Here is an 18,132-nt window from a genome sequence, read left to right on the forward strand (position 1 = left end):
GCCATTTTCGACCCAAAAAAAGGTTTCGCGGGAAGAGCTGTCAGGCCTACAGCTTTTGAGATACAGAAAAATGTTTCAGACATAAAAGGTGTAAAATTTAAAGGACTACAAAACTGCAATTTCGGTTTTTCGAATTTTTTGAATTTTGACCCCCAAAAATCAAAAAATAGATTTTTTGAATATAATAGCCAAAAAATCAAAAAAGTTTTTTGAATTTCGAAAAAACCGGAATATATGTGATAGCCCCCACCGCCTTCTATCTACATACCAAATTTGAGATCGATACCTCTTTTTTTGGCGAAGTTATCGCGAAAAAACTGTTCAAAATTGATGACGTCAAATTTTCAAACTCAATTTTTAGCGATTCTAGACCTCGTAGCGCAAAACAAAGACCACCATTAGACTCATTAGACTCCCCGTGACGAGCTGCATCGAATAGATACCCATTTTATGCATAAATATCAACTTTGAAATTTGACCTTTTTTGACCTGACCTTGACCTGACCTCCACCAGAAAGTGACCCAAACCGTACCTGATGATCTTATAACCAACACCATTGAGTTGGAAATGAAAAACTGGCCATTAAACATGCATCGCATAACCTTAGTAAAGTTGGGCTCATGTGGTGACCCTTGGTGACCTTTGGTGACCTGACCTGTGACCTGACCTGGTATGACCAGTGACCTCTAATAGAAACATATGTACTAGGCAACTGACGCCTTATCGCTGATTTTCGACAAAATGCGTTTTACTCGGTGTTATAGCGCTTTCCCTAGAAGCCCCGTGAACGGTGAAACATTTTATCTTTGACCTGACCTGTGACGTCATCGGTGACCCCGAGGTCAATGAAATTTGGTTTCTATCAACAAATTTGACAGGGCTATCGAACGCCGTTTGAATTTTCCGGATCCGTCCAGTAGTTTCGGAGATACGGGGGGGCAAAAAAGTGCCCCCCCCCCCACCGCGCGGAAGGTGGCTGGTAGGCCCACCGCCTGCCGGGCTAGCAATTCACGGTCGAAAACACTGCGCTAACCCGCACCTTTATATAAACGGTCGGTAGATCGGTCACGAGACTGAACGGTGACCCCTTGACCCTCCTCGGCCGAGGCCAGAGAGCGACTGCCGACTGCCGAGCCGTCCGTCTCTGTGTTGTGCTGTCTCGTGAGATCCGGGCGATCACGTGCAAATAAGCGAGCCTTGTCTGCAGCGCTGCCCGCGGCGGACGCCACTTGAAAGTTGAACAATCGCATTCAAACGGCAATCATTGCAGGAGGCTTGTTTATCGCTGCCGCCGCCCTATCGGCTTGCTCGATCGCCTCCCGGCGAGAGGGGAGAGCGGAGGAGCGGAGAGAGAGGAGGAGAGGGCCGTTAGACCGGGAGTGGGCGGGGGAGGCGCCGGCACCACACGAAAGATTGAATGATGAAGAAGTTTATAAGTTGCCGCTGATGTCGGCAGGTTACCTTGGGCTGGTCCGCTGGGGGTGCACAGATAGCTCTGTCATCGCTGGGTAATCACGCAGTATAGTGGCACTCTTATCACGAGCTCTAACTAAGCAAACGGTGCTGCGGTCATACAGCTATATGTAGTAACAGGTATAAGTTATAACGAATTATTAAAGCGGCTCAGTGGCTTCCGATTGTGGGGAATGTAATGTAAGAAATGTAATGTAAGAATGTAAGAAAATAAACCGAGCAAAATCGAACGTTTGGGTCTTTTGGAAAAAGTCGAAGCGTATGGTGTACCTACCTACATATCGTGTGTCGTATTTGCTCTTACAACTGGTACCGAGCACCGGTGACCGGGGCTCCGGACCACCTAACCCCGTTTTTTTTCTCGAAAAACTCTTGCAAAAGCGGCCGATCGCGACAAAACTTACTATCCCCTTGAGCTAATCAATTTCATATCTATCCTACCCCCAACCCCCCCAAAAAATAATGGCCCTGAGTCCCTGACCCAAATGACTTGTGGCGTATGACCTGTTCTCGAGACCGGATCGCGATTGGGCTAAGAATCGCGATTTCATCGTATGCCAGCGCACATTAGGTACCCGTGCGTTTCCAATCTTTAATGGTTGTAAACGTCCCAACAACGTGTGAAATAGTGTTTGTCCCATGCAGTGGTGGACGTCAAGGTCACGTCAGGCGTCAGGGTCAGGTCAAGCTCACTGTCCTCAGATTATTTCACTGGGCAACACGCTCGTTTTGTTCCGCGAAGCTCTAGCTCGATCAGGGGCCAAACGACTGAAGGGGGGGGGGGGTCTTACGGAGTACGGATCACCCCTTAGGCATACAGGTATGTACAGCCCTCAGCAGACTGCGTGGTAGGCATTCTTTTTTCGACAAAACCGGTAATAACTCAGAGGCTATGCTATCAGTCGGTCAGAACTCACTGCAAATAGATGCGCCATGCTCCACTCCTTCGATTAGGTGTATCACTAAACAAAGTATACGCCTTGTGTGGCAACAAAATGCAAAAGTTTGTTTTGGGGGCAAATATAAACTTTTGGATTTTGTTGTCGAACTAGAAGGAAAATGAATACGGTGATGATGCCAATCTAAGGTGCGGAGTCTCGCGTGTCTTCCTGTTACGATTTGCGAATGACCGATAGCATAGTATGCGCATTATTCTCGTTTTTGTCGAAAAAAGAATACCTATCACGCAGTTTGCAGAGGGCTGTACGTTTGACGCTGTAAAATAGTTAGCACGCCGTGTCTCGCTCAGAGTCGGCGAGTTTCAACCCAAGACTCCACCATTTTCGCTACGGCTTAGTAGTAATCGCTTCTATTATTTGGTGGTGACCGATACAACCAGATCTGATGGTTGGGTCATAATGTTAATGCATTTATATAGCTAATAATGTACGCGTCTGCGCTTCACCTGCGTTCGATTTATTTTGTCTGTGTTTTAGAGGCCATTATTTTATCAGTAGTAATAAAAATTAAAAAGTATGTTTTTTTTCCTATAAAACTGCAAAATTTGTTTGAAAGCATATTTAAAAAATAGTGAACACCTTTTAATAGAATTTCATTTTGGAATTGAAAGCCAAAGTTTTTAAATTCAATTGGAAGGTAAAATTCATAGATAAAAAACAAAAATTGCTTTGAGTCAAATAGAGGCAGTAGTGGCGCTCAAGCTGCTTATGCGCTACTTGTTTAGAAATGTCACTGCTTTGTTGTGCATGTCGCCGTCCCGTCGTCGGTCACGCCCGGTGTTGTGATTTCGGTTGGCGTTTTAATGGTAAGCGGTTTGGGAGGATCTATTCACGCATTGCGTATTCGGCAATATAGTGATCTTTGACTTAAGCTATCTGGATCTGTTATGTAGCCTACGAATCAATCGTATGCATACTGCATAGGCAGATCCAGGGAGGCTGTCTCGGACGCTGCTTGGCCCCTGGCAGGCATAACCCCAAAAGTTCTCTGAATCCTCAAATGTCCTCCAATTTCGATTCCCTATGCACTAGACTACTGCGTAATTTAAGTCAAGTTTTTCCTGACAAAGGTTTATTAGTTTTCTTTTTGTTCAATAGGTAACAGTCGGGGGAGGTTTGCTCAATCTGAATCGTTATCATTTCAATTTTTAGCACATGCCAATGCCATTTTTTGGCAACCATGTGCCAAAAATGACAACGCTATCAGCTATTTTTGGCAATGATGAAGCCGATTTCATTCCTCAGTGAGGAAATCACGATTTTGGAAATACGAGCACTGATTTTGGAAAAGAAGTGCTGCCACCTGATGCAAGAAGAATAAACCATCTTTAATATGGCCATTGCTTGTATGGTAGTCCAATGTTGACGTATACCCTTTTTTGTGGCCTGAAGCTGGAACTTCAATTTGCAGCATCCAAAAATGATCAATGTTGATCGAAAACATAATTTTGATGAACAAAAGTGTCAACCCATGTTGATTTGGTATAGGTACATGTTTTTCCATTGTATAGCATTTCAATAAAAATGACATTTTTTATTTCCATGTTTTTTTAGCCCTCTTTCTGCAATGTTTTCAGTTAGAAAAGCCCTCTTGCAGTACCTAATATTAAGTCTAGAATCCTTTTTGTTGCCTGCTTTTAACAGAATGCTGATTCAGTTGGGCAAACTATACTTTTGGAATCAAAATATGGAGGCATCAATAATTTGATCCTGGTGGGAGGAGCCATGACCAAATATGGGCATGGAATCAATTTTTTGATTCATTTGAGTACACTTTTGACTTCAAATGTATCGTTACGGTTGAAAAAAAGGCCCATGACGGTGAGATTTTTCTTTAAAAAGGTAGAAAAATGTGGTAGGTTTGCAAAAAGTGTTACCTCAAAACTAAGAAATTGTCCCTTTGGCCTTGTGAATAGGAAAAAGACAGAGGCACTGTCCATCACGTAAAAGCTTTTTTGAGGAAATCACAATGTATGCTATTTTTGTATCATGAATCGCATACTAAACAATCAGTATTTGTGTAAAATGGCAAAATGAAATTTTCAAACCCCTAATTATCATTGTTGCAGTGCTTTTATATTTATTATATGGTTTTTACCTGTTGTTTCAGTTTTTGTATTCTTGACATTTAAAAATTGTGAATTGTTATAAAATGTAGTGAAGGTAAAGTACAACAATGCTATAGGTATCTGTTGTGGTGCTGAGGATACCACTAAATGAGAATAATAGCAATATAAATGCTGTATTATTGCAAGTTATTGTTGCCTATCTGTTAACATTACCTGGGAATCAAAATAATGATTAGCCAGCTGATGGATAATCAATATTTTGATTATCTGTTTAAAGTGAATCAATTCCTTGATTGCCTTTCACTACCTATAGAATTCAAATTGTTATGATAGGAGCAATATTGTTTTGCTTAGGAGATACTTCCAGCATTTCTGTTCAAGATCAGGCATGCTCCTTCTTGAAACACTCTCTTATTTTTATGTGCTTGGTAAGTTAGAAATGGTCTGCATTTATGCCCAAATATGGTCATAAGGAATCAATCTTTTGATGCCTCCATATTTTGATTCCAAAGGTCTAGTTTGCCCAACTGGATTGCTGAGCCACTTCCTTCCATTATGTTGGATATGAAATGCCCATGATCAGTTGATATAATCATTTGAAGAAGATCTTAGTGAGTAGAAGTATTGTGACAAAATTGAACCTTTTTCATAGTGACATGCTTTCACAGTACATAAGATGGTTAAGTATGTTGTGGTGTTGGTTGAACGTTTATGTTGGTAGGTACTTGGCTGGGGCTCCAGCTTAAAGGAAAAGGGCCACCTTCGTGAAATATGAAGATATCGTTGTTTTTCATTTTGACATTATTATTTTTCATTTTCTTTTTAAAACTGGTGCCAGAAGTGCACAATTCGCGAAAAAGTATTTAAAACTATTTAACATATTGGTACTATGTTGATACTCTCTACGGCACCTACTGTATGATGGCATAGCGATGACGTCACACTCAAGCCAATCAGCGTTCAGAAGACAGACTCGTCGGATTGTGTCAGATAAGCTGATTGGTTAAAGCTGAGCTGGTTGGAGCTGATTGGTAAAAAACCAAAGCCTCGCCGCGGGTGGCTGTATTGTCGGATAAGAACGCATTCCTGGGATAAGGACGCATTCCTGGCGTATTTTCTTTTAAAATTGCCGATAACTACGAATGGAGGCCGAAAACGGCCGTAAGGAGTCAAACAGATAGGTTTTCGGACACGGGCTACAAGATGGCTATCTCAGTTTCAATCCCCATGTTAAAGGTGGCCGTTTTCCTTTAACTCGCGAGTAAAGTCGATGCTCCGCCGGAGGTATGCCCGCTCTGTGAGCTCCGGACGGTCGTAGTTAAGCCCAGGGTTTCAGAGTCGGAGTCGGAGTCGCCCGGAGTCGTGGCAAGCAGCCACGACTCCGGTGGCTGCAGTCTATACCGGTCCAGCTGCCTCGACTCCGACTCCGGAAAGTTCACTGAAGTCTAAAATCCGTGCTATCACTTTTCAGTTGTTTTTAATTAGTTGCCCCATGGCAAAATTAGCTTCCGGTGATCACAAGTAACTAATAAGTTAATTTTCACACATCTTGTTTTTGTTCTGAAAAGCTAACATTGCATCTTACAAATTTCAAGTCATGTCATAATTTAGTAGGCAAGCATTTTGTGTTCGCGTTATAACTTCTACTATCCAGTGTCAAAGACTTGATGACAACTGTATATTTACTTTCTTCTTTTATCGCTCCAAAAAGTGCCTAACACAGACACATCACACAGACCGACATGATGGCGATGCCCGTGGTCATGATACGGCCACACTCGTGTTTCTCAGCGGGTTTTCGAGCTGGCGCATCATATCACGCGGAATTTTGGCAGCCACCATTGCCCTTTGTATCAGACCCGGAGTCGGAGTCGGAGTCGGTCAGGAGCCCGGAGTCGGAGTCGGAAAAGCACTAGGTACCACGACTCCGAAACCCTGGTTTAGCCATAGTTGTCGCGATGGTTGGCGCTAGCCCGATGTAAGCCCCAGCAGTAAAACTATTTGCATAATGGGGATTCTTCTGGGCCCGAGCGAGCTGAACTCCGTCGAGCTCACTTTGTGCAGTAGTAACTAGTAAAGTTATCTTATTATTTACATTGTGTGTCCTGTCTATGACTCTATACCAAGCTAAGCCACAGAGGTAAATGAGGTTGTTACCCTGCAAACTGCTCTAGCTTTGGCTTTGGCTTGCTTTGGCTTCATAAATTGATGGGGATGGATCAATTTGCTGATCAACAGCTACTTGACCAAGAACAGCACTAAGCTGCGCAGGTGACACACTAGGTTTAGAATATATTTGAGGTATATTGCATGTACAATTTCCGAAACATTCCAAATTTTGAAAACTGATGATAGCAGTTTGTTGGCCCTGTGTCATCTCGTGCAAATAAATCAGTGCTGGATTTATTATTGTAATCGTGAAAAGGAATGTTGTAGAACCATAATTTGCATCCAAATCGAGCAAACATGACGTCACTGTGACGTCATTTCCTTCCGACCTGTCAGCTACAAGATTTCACTTTAGACACAATGTGTCAAAATTATGCAGCTGATGGTACCTGCGACTCTCATAAAGCGTGTCGTTTGGTTTCGTGTCGATGCGTTTAGTGCTTCAGTAGATAGCAGATAAACGAGATGGAGGAAGGTGGGGCTCAGTCATGCTCTTATTGCTCGGGTTAGAAATATGACTGGCGTGCTTACAAATGATCAATGGGACCGTTTGACGGGTGACCTGTGAGTATTCAGGGCATAACCCGACCTGCCATCAACGTTCGCTGTGCCTGCTACGTATGATAATTCATAGCCTCGGTATACAGAGGTCTGTGGATAATCGCTCGTGTAAGTTTTCAATGAGTTGTCTCACTTTTCAGGTTAAATAGAATTGAAGAACCATGGATTCTATGTCAGACAAAGGTGAGTACCATGGGCTGGAGCATGGTGACAAGAGGCAGAGTTTGATGTCTCCTGAAAGCTCTGAATTGAGCTTTCACTGCTGGTTATTTAATCTTAGCCGTGGTGGGAGTTTTTAAGTTTTTCTTCTCCTTCTACACTCTTACGGCGGATTTCTCTAACGCCTCCGTTTCCGGTACCACTTATTATCTGTGATTTCTGTGCTGTTCTGTGCTTGATATATTCTTTGTCACTTTTGTGCAAGCTGACGGTATTTTGACGGTCTCTCGAACGCCGTTTGCCCTTTGGCTGCGTGGCCCAGTAGCAAAGGTAGAAGGGGTGGGTCTTAGAGGAAGAGACGTAAACGTCCACTTTTATGTCGAGGTGCTACGCTGGACTACCGAAAAGGGCAAATATTGACGTAGCTGTCGGCCCGCCCCTCAATGGCAACGCACGAGGCCACCGATGTAAGAATATGTGGGGTCTGCGCCTCTTGACGTTGATGCTAAGTCTACGAGTATGTGCCTCTTTTCTTTAATTTTTTTTCTTTCTAATGAATGTGGATTCATTTCGGGCTTTTCTGCACTGCAAGTGCCGTAGCCCGTACCTTATGGTTGTAACAATTACCGTTATTCATTGCCAAGTGGTAAACTGTCTACAATATTCGTACAATATTGACTTGCACCTTTTTACCTCCTGTTTTGCGGCCGTCAGGCGGCCAGCAATAATCGCCAATGGGCACACACAATCAGTGCTGGTAGGATCACAGCGCCTGACACTTGGGCGGCGCTCCGCGTGGGGAGGGGGATGGGGCAGCCCTAGGAATAGCGCCCCTATCTGTGGATGGCACACAGGCGGCTGACAATATCACTGCGAGTGTACACTAATATCGCTGTGCAGCCGGCCGCCGCGTGCGGCGCATCACACCGCTGTCCTCCTCCGCTGTCGGTGTCGGCGTGTCAGTGGTGCCGTGACCGGGCACTGGTACGGTCGGTGGGAGCCACGTCGCCATGTCCTGCCCGGACCGACCCACGGAGGATGAGCTAGACATCTACCGACGCACCTCATTGGCATTCTACGGCGTGATCGCGGCCGCCCTGTGCGCGCTCGGTATTCTGGGTAACGCGCTGAACCTGATGGTGCTGTGCCGGCCGCGGTTCCGCTCCGGCGTTGTGTACCTGTACCTGACCGTGCTGGCTGTGTCCGATATGATGACTCTGGCCACGGCTCTGCCGTACGTCGCCTTCCGTCTGATGCCGGTGACGGCCGGCTGCCGCGGCGTGGTGGTCGTCACCGGAGCCTTCCTGGCCACCTACACGGCGCACTGCTTCATCCCGCTCACCAACAGCTTCGTCTACAGCAGCGTGTACGTCACGTTCTGGATTACGGTGGACCGCTTCCTGGCGGTGCGGCAGCCGGCGCGGTACGCGGCTACCGCCGACCGCGAGGGCCAGGCGCGCCGCCGGGTGCTCGCCTCGGTGACGCTGGCGCTGCTGGTGAACCTGCCGGCCGTCATGCTGTTCGATGCCGAGCGGGCGGAGGGCGATCTGGGGCCCGGCTACCGGATGGTGTTCGGCGCGGCGCTGCCCCTCAGCCACTGGCTGGTCGGTGTGGTGGTGCTGCAGCAGCTGCTGCTGCTGGCGCCCGTCGGAGCCGTGCTTGTCATGAACGTGATGATCATGATGCGCGTGCGGCGGCTGAAGCGCGCGCCGCGCGTGGTCGTGGTGCCGCCGGAGGACGGTGCCGCGCCGCCCCCATCGATCCCGCTACCGTCCGTGTCGGTGACCACGTCTCTGTCGCTGCCACCGCCCTCGCCGCCGTTATCAATGGAGCGCTCCGGGGCAGCTGGCGATGAGCGGCGGCCGGAGGATGCACTGAGGTCGGAGCGGCAGAACAACAATCGAGATAGGAATGGAACCGATCTTGCTCGGGGCCAGCCGTGGGAGCGATCAGGGAGTGAAATAGATCAACAGCCAGACATCGCTGAGGCAGACGATCAGTTCATGAGGCGTGCGGACCACGAGTCGCGGGATGAGGTAGCTCTGGAGACATTGAGTCATGACCAGGCACAGCCGTCGCTGCCACAGCAGGCGGGACGTGTGCGGCCCGGCGGCGGCGGGGCGGGGACCCCGGAGCGTCGCCTGGTCTCCCTACTGGTGGCCATCAGTGTGTGCTGCAGCGTGTGCTGTCTGTGCGCGGCCGCCGCCACGTTCGTGCAGCTGACCGCCGGACCGCAGGCGGGCTCCACCTTCTTCCTCCTGCTGACCGCCATCAGCAACGACCTGCAGTTCGCCAGCTGCTTCCTGGACGTCCTCTTCTACTACATGTTCAGTCTGGAGATGCGCGGCGCGCTCTGTGAACTGGTTGAGTGCGCGGCGGGCCGGCTTCGCGCTGCTCTCGGTATGGGCACTACGGGTGAGCTGCGGTGCGCTGCCGGCGCGCGGAGACCGGTCGGTAGTGCGTCGGTCACCACTGTCTCCGCGCGGGCCACCGTGCCCGGCCTGGCCTCCGAGCTGGACCTGGAGACTCTGAGCGCCGGTAACCTCCCCTCCCTGGCCCTGCATCTGGGAGCGGTAGGCGCCGCGCCCCTGGTGCCACGACGGCCCTCGATCTCACCCCACCGACCGGCGCACGTGTCAGTGTCGGCGCCGGGGGGTGTGAGGTCAGGCGGTGAGGTCATCCCCCCGGCAGGTGACACTCCCGGGCCGGCGGACGGTGCGGAGGGCAGTGCCTCCGACGGGGACAGTGCGGTCGGAGCGCTGGACTCGGCCTCTGCCACCGGTAGCTCAGTGTCTGAGACGAGCGGACGGGACGCGGCGCCTCCGTCAGCCGACTCCGCTTGTGCGGTGACGCCGCTATGACCAGTGCCGACTGGCGTGGTTGCATAATGGGCCGTTAGAGATTACTCTGTGGCGAAAAGCGGTATTTGATGATTGGAAGGTTGCTACTCCGCCAGTCGTTCACATTCCGTGCTCTTTTTCAACGGGTTGTCGTGGTTGAACATCTTCTACGGTTATTGCTCGCCAGTGTGTTGTGTGTCTTTCGTCGTCGTCTGTCGTCTGGCGTCTTTCGTCTTATTGGTATTGGCGGCTTCATGTTTATGGCAGATTGGTAGCTCCGCTATAACTATGTATCATAGATGACATGCTGACGGCTCGAACAGTTCAGTATTAGGTCTTAGTGAGTTTAAACTCACCATTAACACATGCAGTCGCGGACTAATGGTTTTTTAGGACTAATGGACTTTTTACCACAAGCTCAGAATAACAATTGCACATATTTTTATTCCTTATATCGAATGGTGCATGACTGCGACCCTGGTGCCTTTTTCATGAGATGCGTGACTTGCTCTTCGGTCATTGGCTGCAACCGTGACAGAGCTTTCCTGATGGCCTGCCGAAAATGTTCTCGCCGTAGCATGCACCAGTTTTAGTTCCATGAAACCCTGTGTGAATAATGAGGATGTGAACTGTCGGCTCTTATCGCCACTGCACAATAGCAGTGTATGCACCGCCCTTTTCCCAGAATATGTGCCGTACCGCCTGTTATCAGCCACTGGCGTCTCTCCACCCAAAAAGTGGCCGTGCTGGCTGCCACCGCCGCTGCCGTGAGGCGGTGCACTGTCGTGGTTTGGCCGTGTCTTTTTTTGGCCCGTCCTATCACGGTTGCCATTGCTGTGACTGAACTGAGAAGTTATTACTTATTGGTGAGGACAGTGCACAGTGAACAGGGGACAAGCGTGCCCCCCTCCCCCCCCCAGGCGAATTGATCCGTGAGCTCGTGTATCGTTTTGCCGAGGCATTGCCGGTGCAGCAAGGACAGAGGATACGCCTGTCCCTCAACCCTCGCCCGTGTGTTCCGTGCCGAAAGGTGTACCGCGGTCGCATTCCTACGCGACTGTTGCTCAGGTTCTATGTTGAGCTGTGAGGAGGCAGAGAGGCCTGTATTCGCAGCTGGCAATCGTTTTGTGGGCTTCTTGCAGGCATGTGGCGGAACCCGCGTGTTCTTCTGATCATTTTATTTCAACTACTCGTAGCTTAGCGAGCAGCAACTTTTGTAGTAAACTATTAAGTGTTTTATGTGTCTATTGAAGCCGATCTATGTCGATTTCGTTGTCATGATTTGGTGTCAATTTTAAGTCGCGCTGTGCCGATTGTCCTGGTGCAGCTGATCAAGAGGAAGTGACGTTTTCACTTCCCCTCTAATTCAGCTCTGCCACGTACTATATACGACAAACGGCGCTCGATGATCGTCAAAAATTATTCCTAAGTACTTTGCCCGTTTGAAGATCATTTGAAGGTCAGGTTACGAGAGGTCGTCGAATTTCAATTCTTCCCCTTTTCAATTTATTTGGACAAACTGACTCATTGCTCCTTATGCGTCAGATCTTTTCTACGCCTGATCAAATACTTGACGATAATTCAACTCGCCCCCGCATTTTACCGTCGGATGTGTGTGGCGTCAAGTGTATGGTCTCATGTCGTGATTGTAATTTGTAAGTACTGTGACAAGGCCAGGAACTGCGCAGTGCGCAGGGCATATATGATTCATAACGGAAGCAGTAGTCAGTTTATAAAGAAATGTTGAACATGATCCGGACATGAGTGATAAATCCGGACGATAGCAAGCAACAACGATAAATGCTGCGATATCCAGCCAAACAATGCGGTGGAACCGCGCTACTTATCTGTTGGCTTTGCTTGAGCACCATTCCGTGACATTTGCAGGATTAGCGTGGAGCATCAGCGATTAAACAGCTGGGCTTGACCACCGCGCAGGCGCAGGCTCATTGATAAAACGGTGGGAACGCTGGTCTATACGACGAACATCAGTTGTAGCAAGCAGATCCATGAATGGAGCTATTTGTGGCCTGTCTGCCCTTCATTTGGTTCAGCTACAAATTGCTCCTTGAATATCTGTTTTCTTCGTATGGTGAGGGTTGTTAGAGCTTCTCCTCCACTCTAATTTTAGGCTCAATTTGACTGTCTATGGATCCGTAGCCCTTGACCTACGCTGTAGCAGGTTTAAATTAATTCTTATTTATATTCTTAGTTTCGATATTTTCTTCCTTAACTGAACTCTGACAGGTCTGTCATGGGCTCAGATTCGATCAACCCTAGTCTGTGACATCAACTCGATCAACTTAATCGAGTTACCATGCTCTACATCGCAGTATACTGACGTGACATGAACTTGTTTCGGCACTAACCGAATTCCCGTCGACGATATTGTCCCGCCTGTCCCGACAGAGCGCTGTCTCAGTCGAGTCGTGTGCTGTCACGTGGCTGTCCCCTCTCACGGACGTGACCTCCGACCCTGTCACGGTGCTCAGCGGACTTCATAGCCCGTGAGTGAGCACTGAGTTCAGCTCCGGTGGCGGCGCCGGAGGTCCCGTGACGCCTCTGACGACACGGGTCAAAGGTCAGCTCTGTTAGCGGCGTCACAGGTCACGGGCCACCACTGACGACAGCGGCGCTCTGGTGGCCGTGTCACAGGTCAGGGGTCAGGTCAGACGAGCGCGAATGTGATGACCTTGCCGACCGCCGCAATGACCATCCTATCTAGGCCACTACTAGCACTAACTGAGGTTGTTATGCTTCACGAAGCCTCACGGACCTCAGGGGGCCGCGCCACTCAGCCGCAGCGGCCTGTGACACCCCATGACAGCTCCGTGACAGCTCCGTGACACCCCGTGACAGCTCCATGACAGCTCCGTAACAGCTTCGTGACATTCCCCTTACTACCATTTACACCTCCCGTGACGCTCTCCGTGAGGGATGGTGACGCCTTCCGTGACGCCTCTTAGGCGTCTTGCGTTTCCCCGGTTCCGTACGCCCGAGTGTGGGAACGGGGCTCCGCCGGCCGATATCTCCCCTCCATCGCACCGATGGCTGGAACGGCCGCTCGCGTGACGGCCCCGTCGGATGGTGCACGGACGGCGGCGGTTCTTATTATTCGGTGATGATGTCGATCAGCTGGTGGCGCCGGTACCAGTGCTGGTGCCGGTAGTGGTGCTGGTGCTGTTGCTGACGACATTGTTGGTGTTGATATCGGAGCTGCCTGTTGTTGGTATGATGGCCATTTAAGTGTTGGTGAAGGTGCTGGTTTTATTGCTGGCTCAGACACTGGTTGCTCGTGTATACTTAGGTGTTGCGGCCGGCACTGGCAATAGTTAGGCTGGGGGGATCCAGAGCGTCGTAAGCCTCGTCGTAGCTGCGACGTGTCGCAAGTTGTGTAGTAAGTCGTTTTTGAAGGGATCAATTGATGAGTAGCGTTACTTAAGTAGTAAAGTCTATCGCAAATAGCCTGATTTGCGACACAGCTTACGAATTTGAAATAGCAGTCGTAAGTTGTGTCGCAAGTTGACCTTGCCTTGAGGAAGAGGTCACAGGTCACAGGTCATTCGGGTCATGGTCACGAAATTTACATGGTAGGTGTAAAATTGTTTAAACTTTAGATCCTGAAAATTTGGTTGCAATCCGTTGACGCTAACGCGAGTTATAGAGCTTGAACTGACGGGTCGTCTATGAGGCCTCAATCGGTGCCAGCGAGAGTGTTGAAAATGGTGCATAGTATGTTATATTCACATTTATTGGGGTATTCGGGGATATGAAGTAGCCTAACACCATTCCAGCAACTACTGGCGAATCCAGAAAGGCGGTCTTGGACGTTGCAAGGGGCATCTCCCAAAATATTCTCCCAATTCCAAAAACGACGTGTCCCAGCTGACCCCGATGACCTCCAATGAGCTCTGTGATGACTCCAAGTTGACCTTTTTGACCTGGCCTGTCCCAGATGACCTCCGTGACATCCTATGACCTGACGTGTCCCAGATGACCCCCATGACCTCCAATAGAGCTATGTGATGACCCCAACATGACCTTTGTGACCTGACGTGTCCCAGATGACCTCCGTGACCTCCAATTGAGCTCTCTGATGACTCCAAGCTGACCTCTGTGACCTGACGTGTCCCAGATGACCTCCATTTGAGCTCTGTGATGACCCCAACTTGACCTCTGTGACCTGGCGTGTCCCATATGACCTCTGTAACCTCTAAGTGACCTCTATGATGACCCCAAGCTAACCTCTGTGACCTGACGTGTCCCAGATGACCCTCATGACCTCCAATAGAGCTCTGTGATGACCCCAAGTTGACCTCTGTTACCTGACGTGTCCCAGATGACCTCCGTGACCTCCAATTGAGCTCTCTAGTGACTCCAAGCTGACCTCTGTGACCTGACGTGTCCCATATGACCTCCAATTGAGCTCTCTGATGACCTTTAGTTGACCTCTGTGACCTGACGTGTCCCATATGACCTCTGTGACCTCTAAGTGACCTCTCTGATGGCACCAAGCTGACCTCTGTGACCTGACGTGTCCCAGATGGCCCCAATGACCTTCAATTGAGCTCTGTGATGACCCCAAGTTGACCTCTGTGACTTGATGTGTCCCAGATGACCTCCGTGACCTCCAATTGAGCTCTGTGATGACCCTAGGTTGACCTCTGTGACTTGACGTGCCCCCAAGTTGCCCTCTGTGACCTGACGTGTCTCAGATTACCTCCGTGGTCTCTAATTGAGCTCTGTGATGACCCCAAGTTGACCTCTGTGACCTGGCGTGTCCCAGATGACCTCTGTAACCTCCAATTGTGACCTCCATCTACAACTTTCTTACCTCTCTGTGACCTCAAACTCTCGGAACTCATTTCTTCTAAAGCATCGATTCTAGATGCCCTATAGCCACGCCACGAATCTCCTGTGATCGATCCCAAATTTTATGGCAAATCACGTGAGCGTTAGCAACCACAAGTCACCCAGTTAATACAAAGCTTCAGAATCAGAGAACATGCTTGACCTTGCTGTCTCATAAGCTCGCAAACCAGAAAGGCGAATGTTCCTTTATGCGTGATAGAGTTTTCGACCTTACTGACGTTTACTACGGGATCAGCTGATCGTGTAGCCTTTTAAATTCTCGAGTAAAGCGGATATTTAAGCCTCGTCGCAGCTACGCTCTGTCGTATCCTCCGACAAACCCCTCTTTCCTCAACATCCCTCCTTTTTCGCTACGACACAACTTGCGACGGGACATGTGTCGTAACTTGCGACGTGTCGTAGATGGACTTGCGACGCCCTGGATCCCCCCGGCCTTAGTATTGGTATAGGCTCTGGTCTTGGTGCTGGTACCGGACTGGTGCTAGGACTATGGCTGAAAATGGTGATGCTGATGTGTGAGTGCCAAAATCGACGACAGTTGGAGCGGAAGGACGAGCGTGCGACTGATGACGTAACTCGGATCTCCAGTTGGGCTCTGGCGGCGCCGTTTTGTTGGTGGCTCTGTTTATTGGAGGGCGGCAGAGGAATGCAGAAGACGGGACTGTGGGCACCTCCGCGGCCTTGTCCGCTTTTAGACTCGGCGGCGTCGCCTCGGCTGTGTTACTGTGCGTTTTATGGGCGTCGTTAGTGAGCATTCCAGTGGCTGTAAGGGAACAAAATCCGTTAAAAGCGTTCCGGATAAAATTGCGTTTTTCGTAAGTGGCTATGAGTGACGTTTCTGGGAAGCAGACTGACCAGGGGAGAATGCGGGCAATGTGACGTTTTTGTATTGTTCATCCGACGCCCGGGAGCGTGACGGCCGGGGAGCGTCACGGCGGATTACCTCACCCGGCGACCTGCGCTGGTCGGCGCGACGCGTGACGCGTGACGCGTTAGTCACAGTGCGCCGTGAGTGCCGCGCAGGGGCCGCGCAGGGGTCCTCGGCCGGAAACGGAGCGGCTCAGCTCCCGAGTTATCGCGTCATCCAGCGGCCCCGGGTCGTGTGAGCGGGGGCCGGGGCGGGCCGGCACCTGTCTGCCGCCCTGGACCCCTGCCCAGCCACCTGTCTGCCGGGCCGGCACCGGAAACCGCTGCCGCTGCTCCGACCGACCGGCGGAGGGGTGCGGGCCCCTCTCACTCTCCGACCGTCTAATTGGGGCGGGCGGTGCGGCGGCGGCGGCGGCGGTGGCGGATGCAGCCACTGACAGGAAGTCGGTCTGCCGCTGACGGCTCTGGTGTGCTGATGTGCTGACGGCTCTGATGTGCTGATGTGCCGCTGATGGCAGTGAGGACACTGAGAGGCGCTGGATCCGCTAAATTGTAGGACTGGAATCTTGATCCGAGTAACCGCGGCTACGTAACCTGGAACAAACTAAAAAGGTTACTGGCTAACTGGATCCCCGCATGGAACCGCCTGACGATGGAATGACTGATGGTCGGAGCGGAAGATGATTCGGCTGTACTCGCATTTTCCGATACATGGGAACAGGGGCGGTTGACGAACAGGTGCCGCATTATGAACTACTTTTGTGGCTTTGATAGCCGCAGAAATCCGCAGTACATTCCTACTTGCTGCAGTGCAGTGAGGTACAGGTTCTGGTGTTGTGACGATATTTGAGCAGGCTGGCCTTTGAATTCATCTCTTTTTACTTGTTTTGCTTTTTTTTTTTTGCTTTTTTAAATTTACCTTTTTTAATTGCTTGGTCGCATTTTAAAACTCCATGCCGAGTGCTCATTGTTCCTCATTTATGCCTTTTTTGGCATTGTGTGCATATTTCGAAGTCCATTTGGTGGCATGTTTCGCTAGGACTTCTTTTTGTAATATTGATGCATATTGGTTCTGTGCTGATCGTGTTTCAAAGTTGTGAATGCTTCTTGTTGAAAGCTAAGCTCCATATCCACAGGTATTTGATAGGGTCTTACGAAATATTTTAACCGTCGACCTGTCTACTTCGTTTTTGCTATTTTGAATTAAAACGGCCACCGTCATCGTTTGAATGATACAAATGCATGCAAAACTTGCATTGTTCACCTTTCTTTGCAAATTTGGCATGGCTCATCCTGTAATTATTCAGCGTTTTAACCCATCGCAGTTGCTGCATGGCCCTGCACCCGTTTCACACATTCCTCACAGGCCAGTCGCCGTATTGCCCGCGGTAATGGCCCATCGCAGTGGGGGCTGCGTGCCGGCGGTGTTTGCCTCATCAGGCCCTCGGTACGGGCGGCCGGCGGGTCCGGGGTAGCGCGGAGGGGTGAGCCGGCCACGGTGGGAGAGCGTCGCGCAGGGTGCCGCGGCGGGCCGGCGGGCGGCGGCCCGTCAGTTCCAGGCCGGCCGCCGAGCGCGAGGGTGCGAGAGTAGAGTGCTCCAGTGGTGACCGATTGACGCCCTGTGACGTGACGGGCCGGCGAGATGATCGGCGTGGGCATGTCCTACCCGGGCTGGGTGACCCTGCCGCGGGGCCACAAGAGCCGCGCGCCGCTCCACCACTGCTACGGGAGATGTCGAGTCGGTCAGTATACCGCCCGGCGCGGCGGTGAATCGAAATGCACGCCCTTTCAAATTCACGTGATACTATTTTTAATCACTCGAAAAAGTAGATGATTTGATTAATTTGTTAAGTATTTTCTGCATTTGACCGTATAAGTGTATCCCTATACTAACATCAAGAACTCGATGTTTCCGTGAATTGGCTTCAGGGATGTCAGAGTGTCATTGTGCCATCGCAATTTTAAAGTATCACTGGGTAGTGCGTACAGTATTTAATGCAACAATCTTGTTTTGTCTGTCTTTTTTGAGGTCGAGTAGTCTTCCCTCAATGATAAATGTGCATTGGATGTGCTGTATAAGTGCAGCCGTCTCTTCTAATTCTGTCATTAAGACTAAAATAAAAAACAACAGACAATAAAAAACAAGGAAGAGGAAACTAAAA

General features: G+C 49.9%; 2 protein-coding genes across 39 annotated transcripts in view; one reads left to right on the forward strand and one right to left on the reverse strand.

The window, feature by feature from the left end:
• Positions 1 to 1,120, reverse strand: part of LOC122372461 (myogenesis-regulating glycosidase-like) — a 30,646-nt gene extending 29,526 nt beyond the window's left edge. The window contains exon 1 of the mRNA XM_043349631.1: positions 1,007 to 1,120. The gene's annotated coding sequence lies outside the window, so the exon portion shown is untranslated. The remainder of the gene's footprint in view (positions 1 to 1,006) is intronic.
• Positions 1 to 18,132, forward strand: part of LOC122372462 (SH3 domain-containing kinase-binding protein 1-like) — a 101,640-nt gene that overhangs the window by 54,882 nt on the left and 28,626 nt on the right. For 10 of the 38 annotated variants that reach the window (XM_043349638.1, XM_043349664.1, XM_043349677.1 and 7 more), the window contains one exon: positions 7,373 to 7,415. In XM_043349638.1, the coding sequence (XP_043205573.1) occupies positions 7,394 to 7,415 (22 nt within the window). In that variant the 5' untranslated portion in view covers positions 7,373 to 7,393. The other 28 variants (XM_043349634.1, XM_043349642.1, XM_043349643.1 and 25 more) reach the window with 13 other exon arrangements.

The sequence above is a fragment of the Amphibalanus amphitrite genome, unplaced genomic scaffold (assembly GCF_019059575.1).
Source record: "Amphibalanus amphitrite isolate SeventyFive unplaced genomic scaffold, NRLGWU_Aamphi_draft 001362F_arrow, whole genome shotgun sequence".
Lineage (NCBI taxonomy): Eukaryota > Metazoa > Arthropoda > Thecostraca > Balanomorpha > Balanidae > Amphibalanus > Amphibalanus amphitrite.